The 24,847-nt window shown below is 41.3% G+C and overlaps 1 protein-coding gene across 4 annotated transcripts in view; it reads right to left on the bottom strand.

The window, feature by feature from the left end:
• dmd (dystrophin) overlaps positions 1-24,847 on the bottom strand; it is a 290,129-nt gene that overhangs the window by 8,041 nt on the left and 257,241 nt on the right. For all 4 annotated transcript variants that reach the window (XM_071330767.1, XM_071330769.1, XM_071330768.1 and 1 more), the window contains 8 exons: positions 23,000-23,085; positions 21,511-21,668; positions 19,917-20,083; positions 18,421-18,532; positions 17,775-17,911; positions 15,043-15,081; positions 5,305-5,370; positions 4,194-4,259 (listed from right to left, as the gene is read on the bottom strand). In XM_071330767.1, the coding sequence (XP_071186868.1) occupies positions 4,194-4,259; positions 5,305-5,370; positions 15,043-15,081; positions 17,775-17,911; positions 18,421-18,532; positions 19,917-20,083; positions 21,511-21,668; positions 23,000-23,085 (831 nt within the window). The remainder of the gene's footprint in view (positions 1-4,193; positions 4,260-5,304; positions 5,371-15,042; positions 15,082-17,774; positions 17,912-18,420; positions 18,533-19,916; positions 20,084-21,510; positions 21,669-22,999; positions 23,086-24,847) is intronic.

The following is a 24,847-nucleotide window of genomic DNA, read 5'->3' as shown; positions in this document are numbered from 1 at the left end:
TTGGGGGTAGGGTTAAAGTTGTGATATCATTCTGGCTGTTGGCTTGGGGGTAGGGTTAACGTTGTGATATCATTCTGGCTGTTGGCTTGGGGGTAGGGTTAACATTGTGATATCATTAACCTGTTGGCTTGGGGGTAGGGTTAACATTGTGATATCATTCTGGCTGATGGCTTGGGGGTAGGGTTAACATTGTGATATCATTCTGGCTGATGGCTTGGGGGTAGGGTTAACATTGTGATATCATTCTGGCTGATGGCTTGGGGGTAGGGTTAACATTGTGATATCATTCTGGCTGATGGCTTGGGGGTAGGGTTAACATTGTGATATCATTCTGGCTGATGGCTTGGGGGTAGGGTTAACGTTGTGATATCATTCTGGCTGATGGCTTGGGGGTAGGGTTAACGTTGTGATATCATTCTGGCTGATGGCTTGGGGGTAGGGTTAAAGTTGTGATATCATTCTGGCTGTTGGCTTGGGGGTAGGGTTAACGTTGTGATATAATTCTGGCTGATAGCTTGGGGGTAGGGTTAACGTTGTGATATCATTCTGGCTGATGGCTTGGGGGTAGGGTTAACGTTGTGATATCATCCTGGCTGATGGCTTGGGGGTAGGGTTAACATTGTGATATCATTCACCTGTTGGCTTGGGGGTAGGGTTAACATTGTGATATCATTCACCTGTTGGCTTGGGGGTAGGATTGACGTTGTGATATCATTCACCTGTTGGCTTGGGGGTAGGATTAACGTTGTGATATCATTCTGGCTGTTGGCTTGGGGGTAGGATTAATGTTGTGATATCATTCTGGCTGTTGGCTTGGGGGTAGGGTTAACATTGTGATATCATTCACCTGTTGGCTTGAGGGGAGGGTTAACATTGTGATATCATTCACCTGTTGGCTTGGGGGTAGAATTAACGTTGTGATATCATTCACCTGTTGGCTTGGGGGTAGGATTAACGTTGTGATATCATTCTGGCTGTTGGCTTGGGGGTAGGATTAACGTTGTGATATCATTCTGGCTGTTGGCTTGGGGGTAGGGTTAACGTTGTGATATCATTCTGGCTGTTGGCTTGGGGGTAGGATTAACGTTGTGATATCATTCTGGCTGATGGCTTGGGGGTAGGGTTAAAGTTGTGATATCATTCTGGCTGTTGGCTTGGGGGTAGGGTTAACATTGTGATATAATTCTGGCTGATGGCTTGGGGGTAGGGTTAACGTTGTGATATCATTCTGGCTGATGGCTTGGGGGTAGGGTTAACGTTGTGATATCATCCTGGCTGATGGCTTGCGGGTAGGGTTAACGTTGTGATATCATTCTGGCTGTTGGCTTGGGGGTAGGGTTAACGTTGTGATATCATTCTGGCTGTTGGCTTGGGGGTAGGGTTAACGTTGTGATATCATTCTGGCTGATGGCTTGGGGGTAGGGTTAACATTGTGATATCATTCACCTGTTGGCTTGGGGGTAGGGTTAACATTGTGATATCATTCACCTGTTGGCTTGGGGGTAAGATTAACGTTGTGATATCATTCTGGCTGTTGGCTTGGGGGTAGGATTAACGTTGTGATATCATTCTGGCTGTTGGCTTGGGGGTAGGGTTAACGTTGTGATATCATTCTGGCTGTTGGCTTGGGGGTAGGATTAACGTTGTGATATCATTCTGGCTGATGGCTTGGGGGTAGGGTTAAAGTTGTGATATCATTCTGGCTGATGGCTTGGGGGTAGGGTTAACGTTGTGATATCATTCTGGCTGATGGCTTGGGGGTAGGGTTAACATTGTGATATCATTCACCTGTTGGCTTGGGGGTAGGATTAACGTTGTGATATCATTCTGGCTGTTGGCTTGGGGGTAGGGTTAACGTTGTGATATCATTCTGGCTGTTGGCTTGGGGGTAGGGTTAACGTTGTGATATCATTCTGGCTGATGGCTTGGGGGTAGGGTTAACGTTGTGATATCATTCTGGCTGTTGGCTTGGGGGTAGGATTAACGTTGTGATATCATTCTGTCTGATGGCTTGGGGGTAGGGTTAACGTTGTGATATCATTCTGGCTGATGGCTTGGGGGTAGTGGTAACGTTGTGATATCATTCTGGCTGATGGCTTGGGGGTAGGGTTAACGTTGTGATATCATTCTGGCTGTTGGCTTGGGGGTAGGGTTAACGTTGTGATATCATTCTGGCTGTTGGCTTGGGGGTAGGATTAACGTTGTGATATCATTCTGTCTGATGGCTTGGGGGTAGGGTTAACGTTGTGATATCATTCTGGCTGATGGCTTGGGGGTAGTGGTAACGTTGTGATATCATTCTGGCTGATGGCTTGGGGGTAGGGTTAACGTTGTGATATCATTCTGGCTGTTGGCTTGGGGGTAGGGTTAACGTTGTGATATCATTCTGGCTGTTGGCTTGGGGGTAGGGTTAACGTTGTGATATCATTCTGGCTGATGGCTTGGGGGTAGGGTTAACGTTGTGATATCATTCTGGCTGTTGGCTTGGGGGTAGGATTAACGTTGTGATATCATTCTGGCTGATGGCTTGGGGGTAGGGTTAACGTTGTGATATCATTCTGGCTGTTGGCTTGGGGGTAGGGTTAACGTTGTGATATCATTAACCTGTTGGCTTGGGGGTAGGGTTAACATTGTGATATCATTCTGGCTGATGGCTTGGGGGTAGGGTTAACGTTGTGATATCATTCTGGCTGATGGCTTGGGGGTAGGGTTAACGTTGTGATATCATTCTGGCTGTACTGTTGATAGTGAAAATGGAGAAGTAATGGAATAGTTTCAATTCAACATATCCAGCATGTGCTGTGCTCTCTCTCTGTATCTATCTCTCTCCGTCTCTCTCTGTGTGTCTGTCTGGGAATAGTTGTAATAATACCAGGTATCCCACTTATCAGTCGCTCAAACCTTAAGCCTCTAACACTTGTTCTGCACTCTGAGAAAGGACTTATCAAATATATGTTAAGATAGCTGTCGTGTGCACAGACAGGGATTGGAGGAGATTTATGAAAGCAGCCAATGATAGCTATAGATGGTCTATAGATGGTCTATAGCTATAGAAGGTCTGTAGATGGTCTATAGATGGTCTATAGCTATAGATGGTCTATAGATGGTCAATAGATGGTCTATAGATGGTCTATAGATGGTCTATAGATGGTCAATAGATGGTCTATAGATGGTCTATAGATGGTCAATAGATGGTCTATAGATGGTCTATAGATGGTCTATAGCTAAAGATGGTCTATAGCTATATATGGTCTATAGATGGTCTATAGATGGTCTATAGATGGTCTATAGATGGTCTATAGCTATAGATGGTCAATAGATGGTCTATAGATGGTCTATAGCTATAGATGGTCAATAGATGGTTAATAGATGGTTAATAGATGGTCTATAGATGGTCTATATATGGTCTGTAGATGGTCTATAGATGGTCTATATATGGTCTGTAGATGGTCTATAGATGGTCTATAGATGGTCTATAGATGGTCTATAGATGGTCTATAGATGGTCTATAGCTATAGATGGTATATAGATGGTCTATAGATGGTCTATAGATGGTCTATAGCTATAGATGGTCTATAGATGGTCTATAGATGGTCTATAGATGGTCTATAGATGGTCTATAGATGGTCTATAGATGGTCTATAGATGGTCTATAACTATAGATGGTCTATAGATGGTCTATATATGGTCTGTAGATGGTCTATAGATGGTCTATAGATGGTCTATAACTATAGATGGTCTATAGATGGTCTATAGATGCTCAAACTGTAACTTTGTTGATATTCAACAGCGTGTTCGATTAACAGTTTGTGTGATAGTTAGTTGAACATTTTAAATATCCAGCGTGCTTAGTGGATAGTTAGTTGAACTTTTAAAAACATCCAATGGGGACTCTTCAAGTGTTACCCATGACGATGGTGTGATAGTTAGTTTAATAGTTTGTGTGATAGTTAGTTTAATTATTTGTGTGATAGTTAGTTTAATAGTTTGTGTGATAGTTAGTTTAACAGTTTGTGTGATAGTTTGTTGAACCTTTAAAAACCATCCGTAGGAGACTCTCCAAGTGTTACTCATGACTGCTCTAGACAGAACCCACCTCACAGAGACAACACAGCTTCATACGTAACCCACTGAGCCAATTCACAAAGCAAGCCAATCAACGACAGGATTGAAAGAGGAAGAGGTGGGCTCACATGCTCTCATTGGGTGAGATACTGTCATTCAGATAAGATCCATTACGGTTCTCCATTTCAGCTAACCTGTGGGGGGAGACACATTCATTTCAGTAGTCACATTCCACTCATTTCACTACCATTAGTACAGAAGGAGTAGCACTGTCCAGGGCAATTCAGTGGTAGACCCTGGACTCTGGGCTGAATACCATCTCTATTGTTCCAGGGCAATTCAGTGGTAGACCCTGGACTCTGGGCTGAATACTATCTCTATTGTTCCAGGACAATTCAGTGGTAGACCCTGAACTCTGGGCTGAATACCATCTCTATTGTTCCAGGGCAATTCAGTGGTAGACCCTGGACTCTGGGCTGAATACCATCTCTATTGTTCCAGAACAGTTCAGTGGTAGACCCTGGACTCTGGGCTGAATACCATCTCTATTGTTCCAGGACAATTCAGTGGTAGACCCTGGACTGAATACCATCTCTATTGTTCCAGGACAATTCAGTGGTAGACCCTGGACTCTGGGCTGAATACCATCTCTATTGTTCCAGGGCAATTCAGTGGTAGACCCTGGACTCTGGGCTGAATACCATCTCTATTGTTCCAGGGCAATTCAGTGGTAGACCCTGGACTCTGGGCTGAATACCATCTCTATTGTTCCAGGGCAATTCAGTGGTAGACCCTGGACTCTGGGCTGAATACCATCTCTATTGTTCCAGGGCAATTCAGTGGTAGACCCTGGACTCTGGGCTGAATACCATCTCTATTGTTCCAGGGCAATTCAGTGGTAGACCCTGGACTCTGGGCTGAATACCATCTCTATTGTTCCAGGACAATTCAGTGGTAGACCCTGGACTCTGGGGTGAATACCATGGTACAAGCCTCAGGTAAACGGTTACAGAGTAAAGATTCACTAGTTTAGTAAACAGGGGGAGAAAAACCTCTACTAAAGGTGGAATCAGCATTGCACGAGAATGCCTGTTTGTATCTGGTTATAACTAGGTCTAAAGTTCAACATTCATTGAGTGAGTCTATACTCTCAGACACAGTAACTCTACAGTCAATCAGTAGGTGAGAGATTAGAGTCTAACTACGTAAATACATGTGAGTGTCGTGTCTTTATCTTACCGGCTGGCGTAATGCTCGATGCGTGAATGGGTGTCGTCATGGGAAAGCTGGGGGGAGGACGCAGGCCTACAGACAGGAGAGAGAGAGGAGAGAGAGAGGAGAGAGAGGAGAGAGAGGAGAGAGAGAGGAGAGAGAGAGGAGAGGAGTGGAAGAGAATGAAAGAGAAAGACACAGAGGGATTAAAACCTAAAGATGTCAGCTGTTATGATCCAGACAACACACGCTTCAACATGTCCACTAGACAGTGTCATGTCAATATGAACCACAGAGCTCTATATAGCCCCTAGCACCCACAGCACAGTGACAAGGACAGGATGAGTTATAACATCATATAGACTACAGTACAGTGACATGATGAGTTATAACATCATATAGACTACAGTATAGTGACAGGATGAGTTATAACATCATATAGACTACAGTATAGTGACAGGATGAGTTATAACATCATATAGACTACAGTATAGTGACAGGATGAGTTATAACATGATATAGACTACAGCACAGTAACAGGATGAGTTATAACATCATATAGACTACAGTATAGTGACAGGATGAGTTATAACATGATATAGACTACAGTACAGTGACAGGATGAGTTATAACATCATATAGACTACAGTGCAGTGACAGGATGAGTTATAACATGATATAGACTACAGTATAGTGACAGGATGAGTTATAACATGATATAGACTACAGTATAGTAACAGGATGAGTTATAACATCATATAGACTACAGTATAGTGACAGGATGAGTTATAACATCATATAGACTACAGTACAGTAACAGGATGAGTTATAACATCATATAGACTACAGTACAGTGACAGGATGAGTTATAACATGATATAGACTACAGTATAGTGACAGGATGAGTTATAACATCATATAGACTAGAGTATAGTGACAGGATGAGCTATAACATCATATAGACTACAGTACAGTGACAGGATGAGTTATACCATCATATAGACTACAGTATAGTGACAGGATGAGTTATAACATCATATAGACTACAGTACAGTAACAGGATGAGTTATAACATCATATAGACTATGGCACAGTGACAGGATGAGTTATAACATCATATAGACTACAGTATAGTGACAGGATGAGTTATAACATCATATAGACTACAGTACAGTGACAGGATGAGTTATAACATCATATAGACTACAGTATAGTGACAGGATGAGTTATAACATCATATAGACTACAGTACAGTGACAGGATGAGTTATAACATCATATAGACTACAGTATAGTGACAGGATGAGTTATAACATCATATAGACTACAGTACAGTAACAGGATGAGTTATAACATCATATAGACTACAGTACAGTGACAGGATGAGTTATAACATCATATAGACTACAGTACAGTGACAGGATGAGTTATAACATCATATAGACTACAGTATAGTGACAGGATGAGTTATAACATCATATAGACTACAGTACAGTGACAGGATGAGTTATAACATCATATAGACTACAGTATAGTGACAGGATGAGTTAGAACATCATATAGACTACAGTACAGTGACAGGATGAGTTATAACATCATATAGACTACAGTATAGTGACAGGATGAGTTATAACATCATATAGACTACAGTATAGTGACAGGATGAGTTATAACATCATATAGACTACAGTATAGTGACAGGATGAGTTATAACATCATATAGACTACAGTATAGTGACAGGATGAGTTATAACATCATATAGACTACAGTATAGTGACAGGATGAGTTATAACATCATATAGACTACAGTATAGTGACAGGATGAGTTATAACATCATATAGACTACAGTATAGTGACAGGATGAGTTATAACATCATATAGACTACAGTACAGTGACAGGATGAGTTATAACATCATATAGACTACAGTATAGTGACAGGATGAGTTATAACATCATATAGACTACAGTACAGTAACAGGATGAGTTATAACATAATATAGACTACAGTATAGTGACAGGATGAGTTATAACATCATATAGACTACAGTACAGTGACAGGATGAGTTAGAACATCATATAGACTACAGTATAGTGACAGGATGAGTTATAACATCATATAGACTACAGTATAGTGACAGGATGAGTTATAACATCATATAGACTACAGTATAGTGACAGGATGAGTCATAACATCATATAGACTACAGTACAGTAACAGAGACAGAATAAGTTATAACATCATATAGACTACAGTATAGTGACATGATGAGTTATAACATCATATAGACTACAGTACAGTGACAGGATGAGTCATAACATCATATAGACTACAGTACAGTAACAGAGACAGAATAAGTTATAACATCATATAGACTACAGTATAGTGACAGGATGAGTCATAACATCATATAGACTACAGTATAGTGACAGGATGAGTTATAACATCATATAGACTACAGTATAGTGACAGGATGAGTTATAACATCATATAGACTACAGTATAGTGACAGGATGAGTTATAACATCATATAGACTACAGTATAGTGACAGGATGAGTTATAACATCATATAGACTACAGTATAGTGACAGGATGAGTTATAACATCATATAGACTACAGTACAGTGACAGGATGAGTTATAACATCATATAGACTACAGTATAGTGACAGGATGAGTTATAACATCATATAGACTACAGTATAGTGACAGGATGAGTTATAACATCATATAGACTACAGTACAGTGACAGGATGAGTTATAACATCATATAGACTACAGTATAGTGACAGGATGAGTTATAACATCATATAGACTACAGTATAGTGACAGGATGAGTTATAACATCATATAGACTACAGTATAGTGACAGGATGAGTTATAACATGATATAGACTACAGTACAGTAACAGGATGAGTTATAACATCATATAGACTACAGTATAGTGACAGGATGAGTTATAACATCATATAGACTACAGTATAGTGACAGGATGAGTCATAACATGATATAGACTACAGTACAGTAACAGGATGAGTTATAACATCATATAGACTACAGTATAGTGACAGGATGAGTCATAACATGATATAGACTACAGTACAGTAACAGGATGAGTTATAACATCATATAGACTACAGTATAGTGACAGGATGAGTTATAACATCATATAGACTACAGTATAGTGACAGGATGAGTCATAACATGATATAGACTACAGTACAGTAACAGGATGAGTTATAACATCATATAGACTACAGTATAGTGACAGGATGAGTCATAACATGATATAGACTACAGTATAGTGACAGGATGAGCTATAACATCATATAGACTACAGTACAGTAACAGGATGAGTTATAACATGATATAGACTACAGTATAGTGACAGGATGAGTTATAACATCATATAGACTACAGTACAGTGACAGGATGAGTTATAACATCATATAGACTACAGTACAGTGACAGGATGAGTTATAACATGATATAGACTACAGTATAGTGACAGGATGAGTTATAACATCATATAGACTACAGTATAGTGACATGATGAGTTATAACATCATATAGACTACAGTATAGTGACAGGATGAGTTATAACATCATATAGACTACAGTATAGTGACAGGATGAGTTATAACATCATATAGACTACAGTATAGTGACAGGATGAGTTATAACATGATATAGACTACAGTACAGTGACAGGATGAGTTATAACATCATATAGACTACAGTACAGTGACAGGATGAGTTATAACATCATATAGACTACAGTATAGTGACAGGATGAGTTATAACATGATATAGACTACAGTACAGTGACAGGATGAGTTATAACATCATATAGACTACAGTACAGTGACAGGATGAGTTATAACATCATATAGACTACAGTATAAAAATACAGTGACAGGATGAGTTATAACATCATATAGACTACAGTATAGTGACAGGATGAGTTATAACATCATATAGACTACAGTACAGTAACAGGATGAGTTATAACATAATATAGACTACAGTATAGTGACAGGATGAGTTATAACATCATATAGACTACAGTACAGTGACAGGATGAGTTAGAACATCATATAGACTACAGTATAGTGACAGGATGAGTTATAACATCATATAGACTACAGTATAGTGACAGGATGAGTTATAACATCATATAGACTACAGTATAGTGACAGGATGAGTCATAACATCATATAGACTACAGTACAGTAACAGAGACAGAATAAGTTATAACATCATATAGACTACAGTATAGTGACATGATGAGTTATAACATCATATAGACTACAGTACAGTGACAGGATGAGTCATAACATCATATAGACTACAGTACAGTAACAGAGACAGAATAAGTTATAACATCATATAGACTACAGTATAGTGACAGGATGAGTCATAACATCATATAGACTACAGTATAGTGACAGGATGAGTTATAACATCATATAGACTACAGTATAGTGACAGGATGAGTTATAACAAGTGACAGGATGAGTTATAACATCATATAGACTACAGTACAGTGACAGGATGAGTTATAACATCATATAGACTACAGTATAGTGACAGGATGAGTTATAACATAGCATATAGACTACAGTATAGTGACAGGATGAGTTATAACATCATATAGACTACAGTATAGTGACAGGATGAGTTATAACATGATATAGACTACAGTACAGTAACAGGATGAGTTATAACATCATATAGACTACAGTATAGTGACAGGATGAGTTATAACATCATATAGACTACAGTATAGTGACAGGATGAGTCATAACATGATATAGACTACAGTACAGTAACAGGATGAGTTATAACATCATATAGACTAGAGTATAGTGACAGGATGAGTCATAACATGATATAGACTACAGTACAGTAACAGGATGGGTTATAACATCATATAGACTACAGTATAGTGACAGGATGAGTTATAACATCATATAGACTACAGTATAGTGACAGGATGAGTCATAACATGATATAGACTACAGTACAGTAACAGGATGAGTTATAACATCATATAGACTACAGTATAGTGACAGGATGAGTCATAACATGATATAGACTACAGTATAGTGACAGGATGAGCTATAACATCATATAGACTACAGTACAGTAACAGGATGAGTTATAACATGATATAGACTACAGTATAGTGACAGGATGAGTTATAACATCATATAGACTACAGTACAGTGACAGGATGAGTTATAACATCATATAGACTACAGTACAGTGACAGGATGAGTTATAACATGATATAGACTACAGTATAGTGACAGGATGAGTTATAACATCATATAGACTACAGTATAGTGACATGATGAGTTATAACATCATATAGACTACAGTATAGTGACAGGATGAGTTATAACATCATATAGACTACAGTATAGTGACAGGATGAGTTATAACATCATATAGACTACAGTATAGTGACAGGATGAGTTATAACATGATATAGACTACAGTACAGTGACAGGATGAGTTATAACATCATATAGACTACAGTACAGTGACAGGATGAGTTATAACATCATATAGACTACAGTATAGTGACAGGATGAGTTATAACATGATATAGACTACAGTACAGTGACAGGATGAGTTATAACATCATATAGACTACAGTACAGTGACAGGATGAGTTATAACATCATATAGACTACAGTATAGTGACAGGATGAGTTATAACATCATATAGACTACAGTATAGTGACAGGATGAGTCATAACATGATATAGACTACAGTATAGTGACAGGATGAGTTATAACATCATATAGACTACAGTATAGTGACAGGATGAGTTATAACATCATATAGACTACAGTACAGTGACAGGATGAGTTATAACATCATATAGACTACAGTATAGTGACAGGATGAGTTATAACATCATATAGACTACAGTACAGTGACAGGATGAGTTATAACATCATATAGACTACAGTATAGTGACAGGATGAGTTATAACATCATATAGACTACAGTACAGTAACAGGATGAGTTATAACATCATATAGACTACAGTACAGTGACAGGATGAGTTATAACATCATATAGACTACAGTACAGTGACAGGATGAGTTATAACATCATATAGACTACAGTATAGTGACAGGATGAGTTATAACATCATATAGACTACAGTACAGTGACAGGATGAGTTATAACATCATATAGACTACAGTATACAGTATAGTGACAGGATGAGTTAGAACATCATATAGACTACAGTACAGTGACAGGATGAGTTATAACATCATATAGACTACAGTATAGTGACAGGATGAGTTATAACATCATATAGACTACAGTATAGTGACAGGATGAGTTATACCATCATATAGACTACAGTATAGTGACAGGATGAGTTATAACATCATATAGACTACAGTATAGTGACAGGATGAGTTATAACATCATATAGACTACAGTATAGTGACAGGATGAGTTATAACATCATATAGACTACAGTATAGTGACAGGATGAGTTATAACATCATATAGACTACAGTATAGTGACAGGATGAGTTATAACATCATATAGACTACAGTACAGTGACAGGATGAGTTATAACATCATATAGACTACAGTATAGTGACAGGATGAGTTATAACATCATATAGACTACAGTACAGTAACAGGATGAGTTATAACATAATATAGACTACAGTATAGTGACAGGATGAGTTATAACATCATATAGACTACAGTACAGTGACAGGATGAGTTAGAACATCATATAGACTACAGTATAGTGACAGGGTGAGTTATAACATCATATAGACTACAGTATAGTGACAGGATGAGTTATAACATCATATAGACTACAGTATAGTGACAGGATGAGTCATAACATCATATAGACTACAGTACAGTAACAGAGACAGAATAAGTTATAACATCATATAGACTACAGTATAGTGACATGATGAGTTATAACATCATATAGACTACAGTACAGTGACAGGATGAGTCATAACATCATATAGACTACAGTACAGTAACAGAGACAGAATAAGTTATAACATCATATAGACTACAGTATAGTGACAGGATGAGTCATAACATCATATAGACTACAGTATAGTGACAGGATGAGTTATAACATCATATAGACTACAGTATAGTGACAGGATGAGTTATAACATCATATAGACTACAGTATAGTGACAGGATGAGTTAGAACATCATATAGACTACAGTATAGTGACAGGATGAGTTATAACATCATATAGACTACAGTATAGTGACAGGATGAGTTATAACATCATATAGACTACGGTACAGTGACAGGATGAGTTATAACATCATATAGACTACAGTATAGTGACAGGATGAGTTATAACATCATATAGACTACAGTATAGTGACAGGATGAGTTATAACATCATATAGACTACAGTACAGTGACAGGATGAGTTATAACATCATATAGACTACAGTATAGTGACAGGATGAGTTATAACATCATATAGACTACAGTATAGTGACAGGATGAGTTATAACATCATATAGACTACAGTATAGTGACAGGATGAGTTATAACATGATATAGACTACAGTACAGTAACAGGATGAGTTATAACATCATATAGACTACAGTATAGTGACAGGATGAGTTATAACATCATATAGACTACAGTATAGTGACAGGATGAGTCATAACATGATATAGACTACAGTACAGTAACAGGATGAGTTATAACATCATATAGACTACAGTATAGTGACAGGATGAGTCATAACATGATATAGACTACAGTATAGTGACAGGATGAGTTATAACATCATATAGACTACAGTATAGTGACAGGATGAGTTATAACATCATATAGACTACAGTATAGTGACAGGATGAGTCATAACATGATATAGACTACAGTACAGTAACAGGATGAGTTATAACATCATATAGACTACAGTATAGTGACAGGATGAGTCATAACATGATATAGACTACAGTATAGTGACAGGATGAGCTATAACATCATATAGACTACAGTACAGTAACAGGATGAGTTATAACATGATATAGACTACAGTATAGTGACAGGATGAGTTATAACATCATATAGACTACAGTACAGTGACAGGATGAGTTATAACATCATATAGACTACAGTACAGTGACAGGATGAGTTATAACATGATATAGACTACAGTATAGTGACAGGATGAGTTATAACATCATATAGACTACAGTATAGTGACATGATGAGTTATAACATCATATAGACTACAGTATAGTGACAGGATGAGTTATAACATCATATAGACTACAGTATAGTGACAGGATGAGTTATAACATCATATAGACTACAGTATAGTGACAGGATGAGTTATAACATGATATAGACTACAGTACAGTGACAGGATGAGTTATAACATCATATAGACTACAGTACAGTGACAGGATGAGTTATAACATCATATAGACTACAGTATAGTGACAGGATGAGTTATAACATGATATAGACTACAGTACAGTGACAGGATGAGTTATAACATCACATAGACTACAGTACAGTGACAGGATGAGTTATAACATCATATAGACTACAGTATAGTGACAGGATGAGTTATAACATCATATAGACTACAGTATAGTGACAGGATGAGTCATAACATGATATAGACTACAGTATAGTGACAGGATGAGTTATAACATCATATAGACTACAGTATAGTGACAGGATGAGTCATAACATGATATAGACTACAGTACAGTGACAGGATGAGTTATAACATGATATAGACTACAGTACAGTGACAGGATGAGTTATAACATCATATAGACTACAGTATAGTGACAGGATGAGTTATAACATCATATAGACTACAGTACAGTGACAGGATGAGTTATACCATCATATAGACTACAGTATAGTGACAGGATGACTTATAACATCATATAGACTACAGTACAGTAACAGGATGAGTTATAACATCATATAGACTACAGCACAGTGACAGGATGAGTTATAACATCATATAGACTACAGTACAGGGACAGGATGAGTTATAACATCATATAGACTACAGTATAGTGACAGGATGAGTCATAACATCATATAGACTACAGTACAGTGACAGGATGAGTTATAACATCATATAGACTACAGTATAGTGACAGGATGAGTTATAACATCATATAGACTACAGTACAGTGACAGGATGAGTTATACCATCATATAGACTACAGTATAGTGACAGGATGAGTTATAACATCATATAGACTACAGTACAGTAACAGGATGAGTTATAACATCATATAGACTACAGCACAGTGACAGGATGAGTTATAACATCATATAGACTACAGTACAGGGACAGGATGAGTTATAACATCATATAGACTACAGTACTCTGTATGACAGATAAAATGTGGATGAGCGTTGTGTTGTGCTGGTTTAATAGCAGCAGCACACACAGGGTACATGAACACTGACAAACACTGACAGCCACATAAAATAACTGTAACTAACAGGCAGTAATGAGTGTGTGTGTGTGTGTGTGTGTGTGTGTGTGTGTGTGTGTGTGTGTGTGTGTGTGTGTGTGTGTGTGCGTCTGTATGCATATGCATGCGTGTGTGTGTGTGTGTGTGTGTGTGTGTGTGTGTGTGTGTGTGTGTGTGTGTGTGTGTGTGTGTGTGTGTGTGTGTGTGTGTGTGTGTGTGTGTGTATATGTACTGTATTGGTGTGTGACACTGAGCGGGGTACTCACGCATGATCTACCGGCCAGAAGTTGATCAGAGTTACAGGACTGGAAGACAGGAGAGGTGAGATGAGGACAGAGAACAGAAGTTGATCAGAGTTATAGGACTGGAAGACAGGAGAGGTGAGATGAGGACAGAGAACAGAAGTTGATCAGAGTTACAGGACTGGAAGACAGGAGAGGTGAGATGAGGACAGAGAACAGAAGTTGATCAGAGTTACAGGACTGGAAGACAGGAGAGGTGAGATGAGGACAGAGAACAGAAGTTGATCAGAGTTACAGGACTGGAAGACAGGAGAGGTGAGATGAGGACAGAGAACAGAAGTTGATCAGAGTTACAGGACTGGAAGACAGGAGAGGTGAGATGAGGACAGAGAACAGAAGTTGATCAGAGTTACAGGACTGGAAGACAGGAGAGGTGAGATGAGGACAGAGAACATGAGAAGCAGGGCCTCACACACAAGTCCCCATACTCAACTCTCTCACACACACACACGCACACGCACACGCGCACGCGCACACGCACACAAACACGAGCGTTCACTGACATCAAATAAACCTATCTGAATTTACCAGAGCAAGACAACTAAAGAAATCACTCAGTGAACAATTCAGGCCAAGGACAAGTAGACATAATCACAGACACACACGCACACACACAAGAGATACACAGGCACACACACACACAGAGAGACACACAGCATCCTGACAAGGTGACAGTGAATGCATTAGTTTGCATGGCTGCTAGCTTGGCAGGCTGAGAATCTCTCTCCGTTCTCTGTCTCAACTGATTCTTCAACCCGCCAGTGTGAGCTAAGTTATCATGTGTGTGTGTCTATGTGTGTGTGTCAGTGACTGTGTGTGTGGTCTAGCAGTCAGGGAAAGGGACTAGATCGCCTAGGCCAGATGTTAGACCTAAACCGGCCCCTGTCCTGTCCCTTAGGGCAGATGTGAGACCTAAACCAGCCCTGTCCTGTCCCTTAGGGCAGATGTTAGACCTAAACCAGCCCTGTCCTGTCCCTTAGGGCAGATGTGAGACCTAAACCAGCCCTGTCCTGTCCCTTAGGGCAGATGTGAGACCTAAACCAGCCCCTGTCCTGTCCCCTAGGCCAGATGTTAGACCTAAACCAGCCCTGTCCTGTCCCTTAGGGCAGATGTGAGACCTAAACCAGCCCTGTCCTGTCCCTTAGGCCAGATGTGAGACCTAAACCAGCCCTGTCCTGTCCCTTAGGCCAGATGTTAGACCTAAACCAGCCCCTGTCCTGTCCCCTAGGCCAGATGTTAGACCTAAACCAGCCCCTGTCCCTTAGGCCAGATGTGAGACCTAAACCATCCCCTGTCCCTTAGGCCAGATGTTAGACCTAAACCAGCCCCTGTCCTGTCCCTTAGGCCAGATGTTAGACATAAACCATCCCCTGTCCCTTAGGCCAGATGTTAGACCTAAACCATCCCCTGTCCTGTCCCCTAGGCCAGATGTGAGACCTAAACCAGTCCCTGTCCCTTAGGCCAGATGTTAGACCTAAACCAGCCCCTGTCCTGTCCCCTAGGCCAGATGTGAGACCTAAACCATCCCCTGTCCCTTAGGCCAGATGTGAGACCTAAACCAGCCCATGTCCTGTCCCTTAGGCCAGATGTTAGACCTAAACCAGCCCCTGTCCTGTCCCTTAGGCCAGATGTGACACCAAAACCAGCCCCTGTTCTGTCCCCTAGGCCAGATGTGAGACCTAAACCAGCCCGTGTCCTGTCCCTTAGGCCAGATGTTAGACCTAAACCAGCCCTTGTCCTGTCCGTTAGGCCAGATGTGAGACCTAAACCAGCCCATGTCCCTTAGGCCAGATGTTAGACCTAAACCAGTCCTGTCCTGTCCCTTAGGCCAGATGTGAGACCTAAACCAGCCCATGTCCTGTCTCTTAGGCCAGATGTGAGACCTAAACCAGCCCCTGTCCCTTAGGCCAGATGTGAGACCTAAACCAGCCCCTGTCCCCTAGGCCAGATGTTAGACCTAAACCAGCCCCTGTCCCTTAGGCCAGATGTTAGACCTAAACCAGCCCCTGTCCTGTCCCTTAGGCCAGATGTGAGACCTAAACCAGTCCCTGTCCTGTCCCCTAGGCCAGATGTGAGACCTAAACCAGCCCCTGTCCCTTAGGCCAGATGTTAGACCTAAACCAGCCCCTGTCCTGTCCCTTAGGCCAGATGTTAGACCTAAACCAATCCCTGTCCCTTAGGCCAGATGTTAGACCTAAACCAGCCCCTGTCCTGTCCCCTAGGCCAGATGTGAGACCTAAACCAGCCCCTGTCCCTTAGGCCAGATGTTAGACCTAAACCAGTCCCTGTCCTGTCCCCTAGGCCAGATGTGAGACCTAAACCAGCCCCTGTCCATTAGGCCAGATGTGAGACCTAAACCAGCCCCTGTCCATTAGGCCAGATGTGAGACCTAAACCATCCCCTGTCTCTTAGGCCAGATGTGAGACCTAAACCAGCCCCTGTCCCTTAGGCCAGATGTGAGACCTAAACCAGCCCCTGTCCCCTAGGCCAGATGTTAGACCTAAACCAGCCCCTGTCCCTTAGGCCAGATGTTAGACCTAAACCAGCCCCTGTCCTGTCCCTTAGGCCAGATGTGAGACCTAAACCAGCCCTGTCCCTGTGTGTGTGTGTGTGTGTGTGTGTGTGTGTGTGTGTGTGTGTGTGTGTGTGTGTGTGTGTGTGTGTGTGTGTGTGTGTGTGTGTGTGTCAGGACTCACGTCTCCAGGTTGTCCCCCTCCAGGATGGTCTGCACAGGGAGGTAGCCCATACGGGGGTGCTTAGCGAAGTATCGTTTGGTCCTGAATTTGTTTTTCAGTACCTTGGCAAAGTCCCTCACATCCTCCCCTGACGTAGTCTGAAACACACAGACACAGAACAAAGACCCCTTGTTCACAGCCCTAGTCTACAGATCCACAACACACACAGTGACACACCCAAACACACAGACACACATAAACACACACATAGACACAGACACACACACACACAGCCTACTCTCAGCAGCGGGCACTGGCGAATGGAAACATACGTGTTGATTCAGGTTAATGTGACTGTTGTGAAGTAGCGTTAACTGTCTGACAAGCACATTCAGCTGGTAGGAAAGAGACACACTGACACACTGATCTTTACAGGTCCATGGGCCCAGGAAATACAGGGATTTATTTACCCTGTTAGAAATACACCCCCATGTACCCCCACCCACACACGCATGTACCCCCACCCACCCACACACACACACACACACACACACACACACACACACACACACACACACACACACACACACACACACACACACACACACACACACACACACACACACACACACACACACACACACACACACACACTGTGTATACATACCGGTGTACAGTACTCGACCATGGGGTATTGCATCTTGTGTCCCTTAGCCACACGACCAGAGAAGAAGCAGCTTTGGCAGATGTCATAGTTAAAATGCTTTAAGCTTCGGTACCTGATGAAGAGAGGCAGACAGGGACAGAGGTTACACAGAGAGAGGCAGACAGGTCAGAGGTTACACAGAGAGAGGCAGACAGGGACAGAGGTTACACAGAGAGAGGCAGACCAGGACAGAGGTTACACAGAGAGAGGCAGACAGGGACAGAGGTTACACAGAGAGAGGCAGACAGGGACAGAGGTTACAGAGAGAGAGGCAGACAGGGACAGAGGTTACACAGAGAGAGGCAGACAGGGACAGAGGTTACACAGAGAGAGGCAGACAGGGACAGAGGTTACACAGAGAGAGGCAGACAGGGACAGAGGTTACACAGAGAGAGGCAGACAGGGACAGAGGTTACACAGAGAGAGGCAGACAGGAACAGAGGTTACACAGAGAGAGGCAGACAGGGACAGAGGTTACACAGAGAGGCAGACAGGGACAGAGGTTACACAGAGAGAAGCAGACAGGAACAGAGATTACACAGAGAGAGGTTGACAGGGACAGGGGTTACACAGAGAGAGGCAGACAGGGACAGAGGTTACACAGAGAGAGGCAGACAGGGACAGAGATAACACAGAGAGAGGCAGACAGTGACAGAGATTACACAGAGAGAGGCAGACGGGACAGAGGTTACACAGAGAGAGGCAGACAGGGACAGAGGTTACATAGTGTCCCTGTCTGAGGGGACACTGGGGCAGGAGAGAGGTCAGGTCAACTTCAAGGTTGAGGTCAGGGAGTTGTGTTCCTGGGGTCAACTAAGGGTTACTGTTATTGTGACTTTGGAAACGTTGGGAGAAGTCTGAGGCTACAGCTCAATGACACCCTACACCCTATATAGTGCACTACTTTTGACCAGAGCTCAATGTGGCCGCCCTACGTAGACAATGGTCAAAAGTAGTGCACTACCTATGGGGAATAGGGTGTGATTTGAGACTTGCCCTTGGAGATAGAGAGGGCTACTGAGAAGAAACAAGAGAGAAAGAAAGGGAGAGAGCCTGTCTGTCTCTGTGTCTGTCTGTCTCTCTCGTTCTCTCTCTCTCTCTGTGTCTGTCTCTCTTTCTCTCTCTCTGTGTCTGTCTCTCTCTCTCTGTCTGTGTCCGTCTCTCTCTCTCTGTCTGTCGGTCTGTCTCTCTCTCTCTCTGTGTCTGTCTGTCGGTCTGTCTCTCTCTCTCTCTGTGTCTGTCTGTCTGTCTGTCTCTCTCTCTCTCTGTGTCTGTCTGTCTGTCTGTCTGTCTGTCTCTCTCTCTCTCTCTCTCTCTCTCTCTCTCTCTCTCTCTCTCTCTCTCTCTCTATGTCTCTCTCTCTCTCTCTCTCTCTCTCTCTCTCTCTCTCTCTCTCTCTCTCTCTCTCTCTCTCTCTCTCTCTCTCTCTGTCTGTCTGTCTGTCTCTGTCTGTCTACCTGAAGCCGATGATAGGACACTCCTTGCAGATGTTACACTTGGCCTGGTGTTTGGCTGTCTCAGCAGCCGCCACACGGTGTAAGACAGGCAGCCACACCATCGACTGAGGCTCCAGACGCATCCAGTCCAGGAACATAGCAGCTTCCAGCTCTGGCTTGTTATTGGCCTGTTAGACAGGAAGTAGAATAAATAACCAATCAGGAACATAGCAGCTTCCAGCTCTGGCTTGTTATTGGCCTGTTAGACAGGAAGTAGAATACATAACCAATCAGGAACATAGCAGCCTCCAGCTCTGGCTTGTTATTGGCCTGTTAGACAGGAAGTAGAATACATAACCAATCAGGAACATAGCAGCCTCCAGCTCTGGCTTGTTATTGGCCTGTTGGAAATAGTTTAACACACATACAGCCAATTATGGAAGAGCTACGGTCAGCAAGAGGGAAGGTTTGACTAATAGGACAAACCAGTGGTATTTACAGTCTAAATATGTTTGTAAATTGGATTGTAAAGCAGGGGTTTTCCATTCCACTCTACATATTTTCCCATGGCCATATTTACTGCTGGGTACAGATGCAGTGATGACTGTAGAGAAGTTATTTCCACTGGCTGACAGATGGACCATAGATTACAGATCACCATAGGGTAATAGATTTACTGTGGCTAACACATTCAGTATGGTGATTCACTATAGCTACCAGGCTAACAGTTGGTTAACATAGCCACCAGGTTAACATATATACTTTGGCTAACACATTCAATATGGTGTTTCATTAGGCTATAGCTAGCAGGCTAACATATGTACTTTGGCTAACATAGATATCAGGCTAAAAATATATACTTTGGCTAACCTAGCTAGCAGGCTAACATATGTACTTTGGCTAACATAGCTAGCAGGCTAACATATGTACTTTGGCTAACATAGCTAGCAGGCTAACATGTGTTCTTTGGCTAACATAGCTAGCAGGCTAAAATATGTTCTTTGGCTAACATAGCTATCAGGCTAACATATGTACTTTGGCTAACATAGCTAGCATGCTAACATGTGTTCTTTGGCTCACATAGCTAGCAGGCTAACATAGCTAGCAGGCTGACATGTGTACTTTGGCTAACATAGTTAGCAGGCTAACAAATATTCTTTGGCTAACATAGCTAGCGGGCTAACATATGTTCTTTGGCTAACATATCTAGCAGGCTAACAGATGTACTTTGGCTAAATTGGCTGCTGTGGATAACTAGAAAGATGATTCCAACTCAGATCTTCCCAGCAGTCCTGTCTGATGTCCTTCTTTTTTCCTATTTATTATTATAATATTTTTTTGTCTTTGTCAGACATTTTGTCAGACATTTTCCCACAGTGCATAGTATGGTTTCCCATTAAATGCATGTGATCTGCAGAATGTGCTTAGCACAGTAGTGTGGAATGTGAGGTAGTTTATACGCCTGCGTGTTATATGTACGTTGTTTGTGTGTGTGTATGTGTGTGTGTGTGTAAGCATGTGTGTGCGTGCATGAGTGCATGTGTGTAAGTGCGTCCGTGCTTGTGTGTGTGTGTGTGTGTGCATAGCTAGGACCACAGCTACTAGCTTCACATACAAACTGGAAGCAGCTGCGGACGCTGGGCTCGATGTTGGAGCCCCCGAAGGAGGCCACCTCTCCCAGCTGACGGGGGATCTGGATGGAATCATGGAGGAGAAGACCCAGCCTCCGCTGGTCACAGAACCCTGTAGCACTGGCTACCTGACGGAACAGGACTGATAGAGGTGGGGGAGAGAGAGGGAGGGAGGGGGAGGCAGCGAGCAGTGGAGAGAGGTAAATATCCAAGTCAAGAGATACATACTAACAGACTAGACAACATGGAAACTGTCTCCATGTACTAGTTATACTAGTCATACTAACAGACTAGACAACATGGATACTGTCTCTATATACTAGTTATACTAGTCATACTAACAGACTAGACCACATGGATACTGTCTCTATATACTAGTTATACTAGTCATACTAACAGACTAGGCAACATGGATACTGTCTCTATATACTAGTTATACTAGTCATACTAACAGACTAGACCACATGGATACTGTCTCTATATACTAGTTATACTAGTCATACTAACAGACTAGACCACATGGATACTGTCTCTATATACTAGTTATACTAGTCATACTAACAGACTAGACCACATGGATACTGTCTCTATATACTAGTTATACTAGTCATACTAACAGACTAGACCACATGGATACTGTCTCTATATACTAGTTATACTAGTCATACTAACAGACTAGACCACATGGATACTGTCTCTATATACTAGTTATACTAGTCATACTAACAGACTAGACCACATGGATACTGTCTCTATATACTAGTTATACTAGTCATACTAACAGAATAGACCACATGGATACTGTCTCTATATACTAGTTATACTAGTCATACTAACAGACTAGACCACATGGATACTGTCTCTATATACTAGTTATACTAGTCATACTAACAGACTAGACCACATGGATACTGTCTCTATATACTAGTTATACTAGTCATACTAACAGACTAGACAACATGGATACTGTCTCTATGTACTAGTTATACTAGTCATACTAACAGAATAGACCACATCTGTATTTGTCCTCCAGGTGAGGTAATATAAAGATCAGTCACTACTTCCATCTGTATTTGTCCTCCAGGTGAGGTAATATAAAGATCAGTCACTACTTCCATCTGTATTTGTCCTCCAGGTGAGGTAATATAAAGATCAGTCACTACTTCCATCTGTATTTGTCCTCCAGGTGAGGTAATATAAAGATCAGTCACTACTTCCATCTGTATTTGTCCTCCAGGTGAGGTAATATAAAGATCAGTCACTACTTCCATCTGTATTTGTCCTCCAGGTGAGGTAATATAAAGATCAGTCACTACTTCCATCTGTATTTGTCTTTCAGGTGAGGTAATATAAAGATCAGTCACTACTTACATCTGTATTTGTCCTCCAGGTGAGGTAATATAAAGATCAGTCACTACTTCCATCTGTATTTGTCCTCCAGGTGAGGTAATATAAAGATCAGTCACTACTTACATCTGTATTTGTCCTCCAGGTGTGCTTTGCAGAGTGAGATGATGCCGGTTTTGAAGGACAGAGTTCTGATTTTTCCACTTCTTCCTCTGTGAAAACAATCAATCATATCAATAAATCAGATGTCAATCAATCATATAAATCAATCAGATACTCATCAATCAGTGAGTGTCGTTAGGGACGTGCTGTTAGGGACGTGTCGTTAAGTACGTGTCGATAGGGACGTGTCGATAGGTACGTGTCGTTAGGTACGTGTTGTTAGGGACGTGTCGTTAAGGACGTGTCGATAGGGACGTGTCGTTAAGTACGTGTCGTTAGGTACGTGTCGTTAGGGACGTGTCGTTAGGGACGTGTCGTTAACTTCTTGCAACTATAGGGGGTGCTGTTCTGCATTAGCATATTTGGGTCTCCAAATTAAACTGCCTCGTGCTAAATTCTTGATCGTACAATATGCATATTATTGTTATTATTGGATAGAAAACACCTTCTAGTTTCTATAGAAGTTGGAATTTTGTCTCTGAGTGGTACAGAACAATTTCTACAGCACTTTTCATGACAGGTGTCAGATTTCAGAATTTTTTACCCCTGATCTGGAGTCTGTTTTTAAGGCGACAGTGAATGCTATGAAGAAACCGACACTGCCTACGTCTTCCTCTGGGTGTCTGTACGTCATCACGTTTTGAATGGAGTCGATTGCACAATCCCAGCCCATATAAAACCACAAAACGTGGGAGCACCTCCCTCTCTTCTCCGCGCGCCACAAGCAAGATAGGCATCGGACCTGCCTCATTCCAAATCGTTGTTTAACTAGTTAGATTTCTCCGGTCATGTTTTCAGTCGTTATAGTTGTTAAAAACATCATAATGTAGTTAATTTGAACCGTTTTATAGCAATTTATATCCGTTTAGTGCGATTTTGAGGAATTTCTTTGTCGTGCCCTTTTTAGCTTTGGAAACGTTTCGGGGTGTCGGTCGTTGGTGGTGGACATTTCGAAGGACAGAGGACATCTATCGACCAAAAGACGTTTATAACATAGAAAGGATACATTGCCCAAGAATATGATGGAAGAACAGCTCAAAGTAAGCAATATTTAATATGATAAATTGTTGTTCTGTCGAAATATTTTAAACGCATATTTCGCCATTTTGTTTGTTATCGCGTCACTTGGCGAACCCTGTATTGAAAAGTAAGGATAATTTTAAAAATGTAAATCAGCGGTTGCATTAAGAACTAATTTGTCTTTCGATTCCTGTCAACCCTGTATTTTTTAGTCAAGTATATGATTAGCTTTCAATTAAACTAGATCACTCTGATAGATGACGTCAGACATATTGAGGCTTGATTTCCTAGTATTTTTATTGTGTAACCACGGTTTTGTATGGCTAAATATGCACCTTTTCGAACAAACTGTATATGTATGTTGTTAAGTACGTGTTGATAGAGACGTGTCGTTAAGTACGTGTCGATAGGGACGTGTTGTTAGGGGCGTGTCGTTAGGTACGTGTTGTTAGGGACGTGTCGTTAAGTATGTGTCGTTAAGTACGTGTCGTTAGGTACGTGTTGTTAGGAACGTGTCGTTAAGTACGTGTTGTTAGGGACGTGTCGTTAAGTATGTGTCGTTAAGTACGTGTCGTTAGGTACGTGTTGTTAGGGACGTGTCGTTAAGTATGTGTCGTTAAGTACGTGTCGATAGAGACGTGTCGTTAAGTACGTGTCGATAGGGACGTGTTGTTAGGGACGTGTCATTAGGTACATGTTGTTAGGGACGAGTCGATAGAGACGTGTCGTTAGGGTCGTGTCGTTAGGGTTGTGTCGTTAGGGACGAGTCGATAGCGACGTGTCGTTAGGGAC

Source organism: Salvelinus alpinus, chromosome 10, assembly GCF_045679555.1.
Source record: "Salvelinus alpinus chromosome 10, SLU_Salpinus.1, whole genome shotgun sequence".
Taxonomy (NCBI): Eukaryota; Metazoa; Chordata; class Actinopteri; order Salmoniformes; family Salmonidae; genus Salvelinus; species Salvelinus alpinus.
The sequence above is the reverse complement of the archived record's forward strand: the minus strand, read 5'-3'. Positions and strand labels throughout refer to the sequence as shown.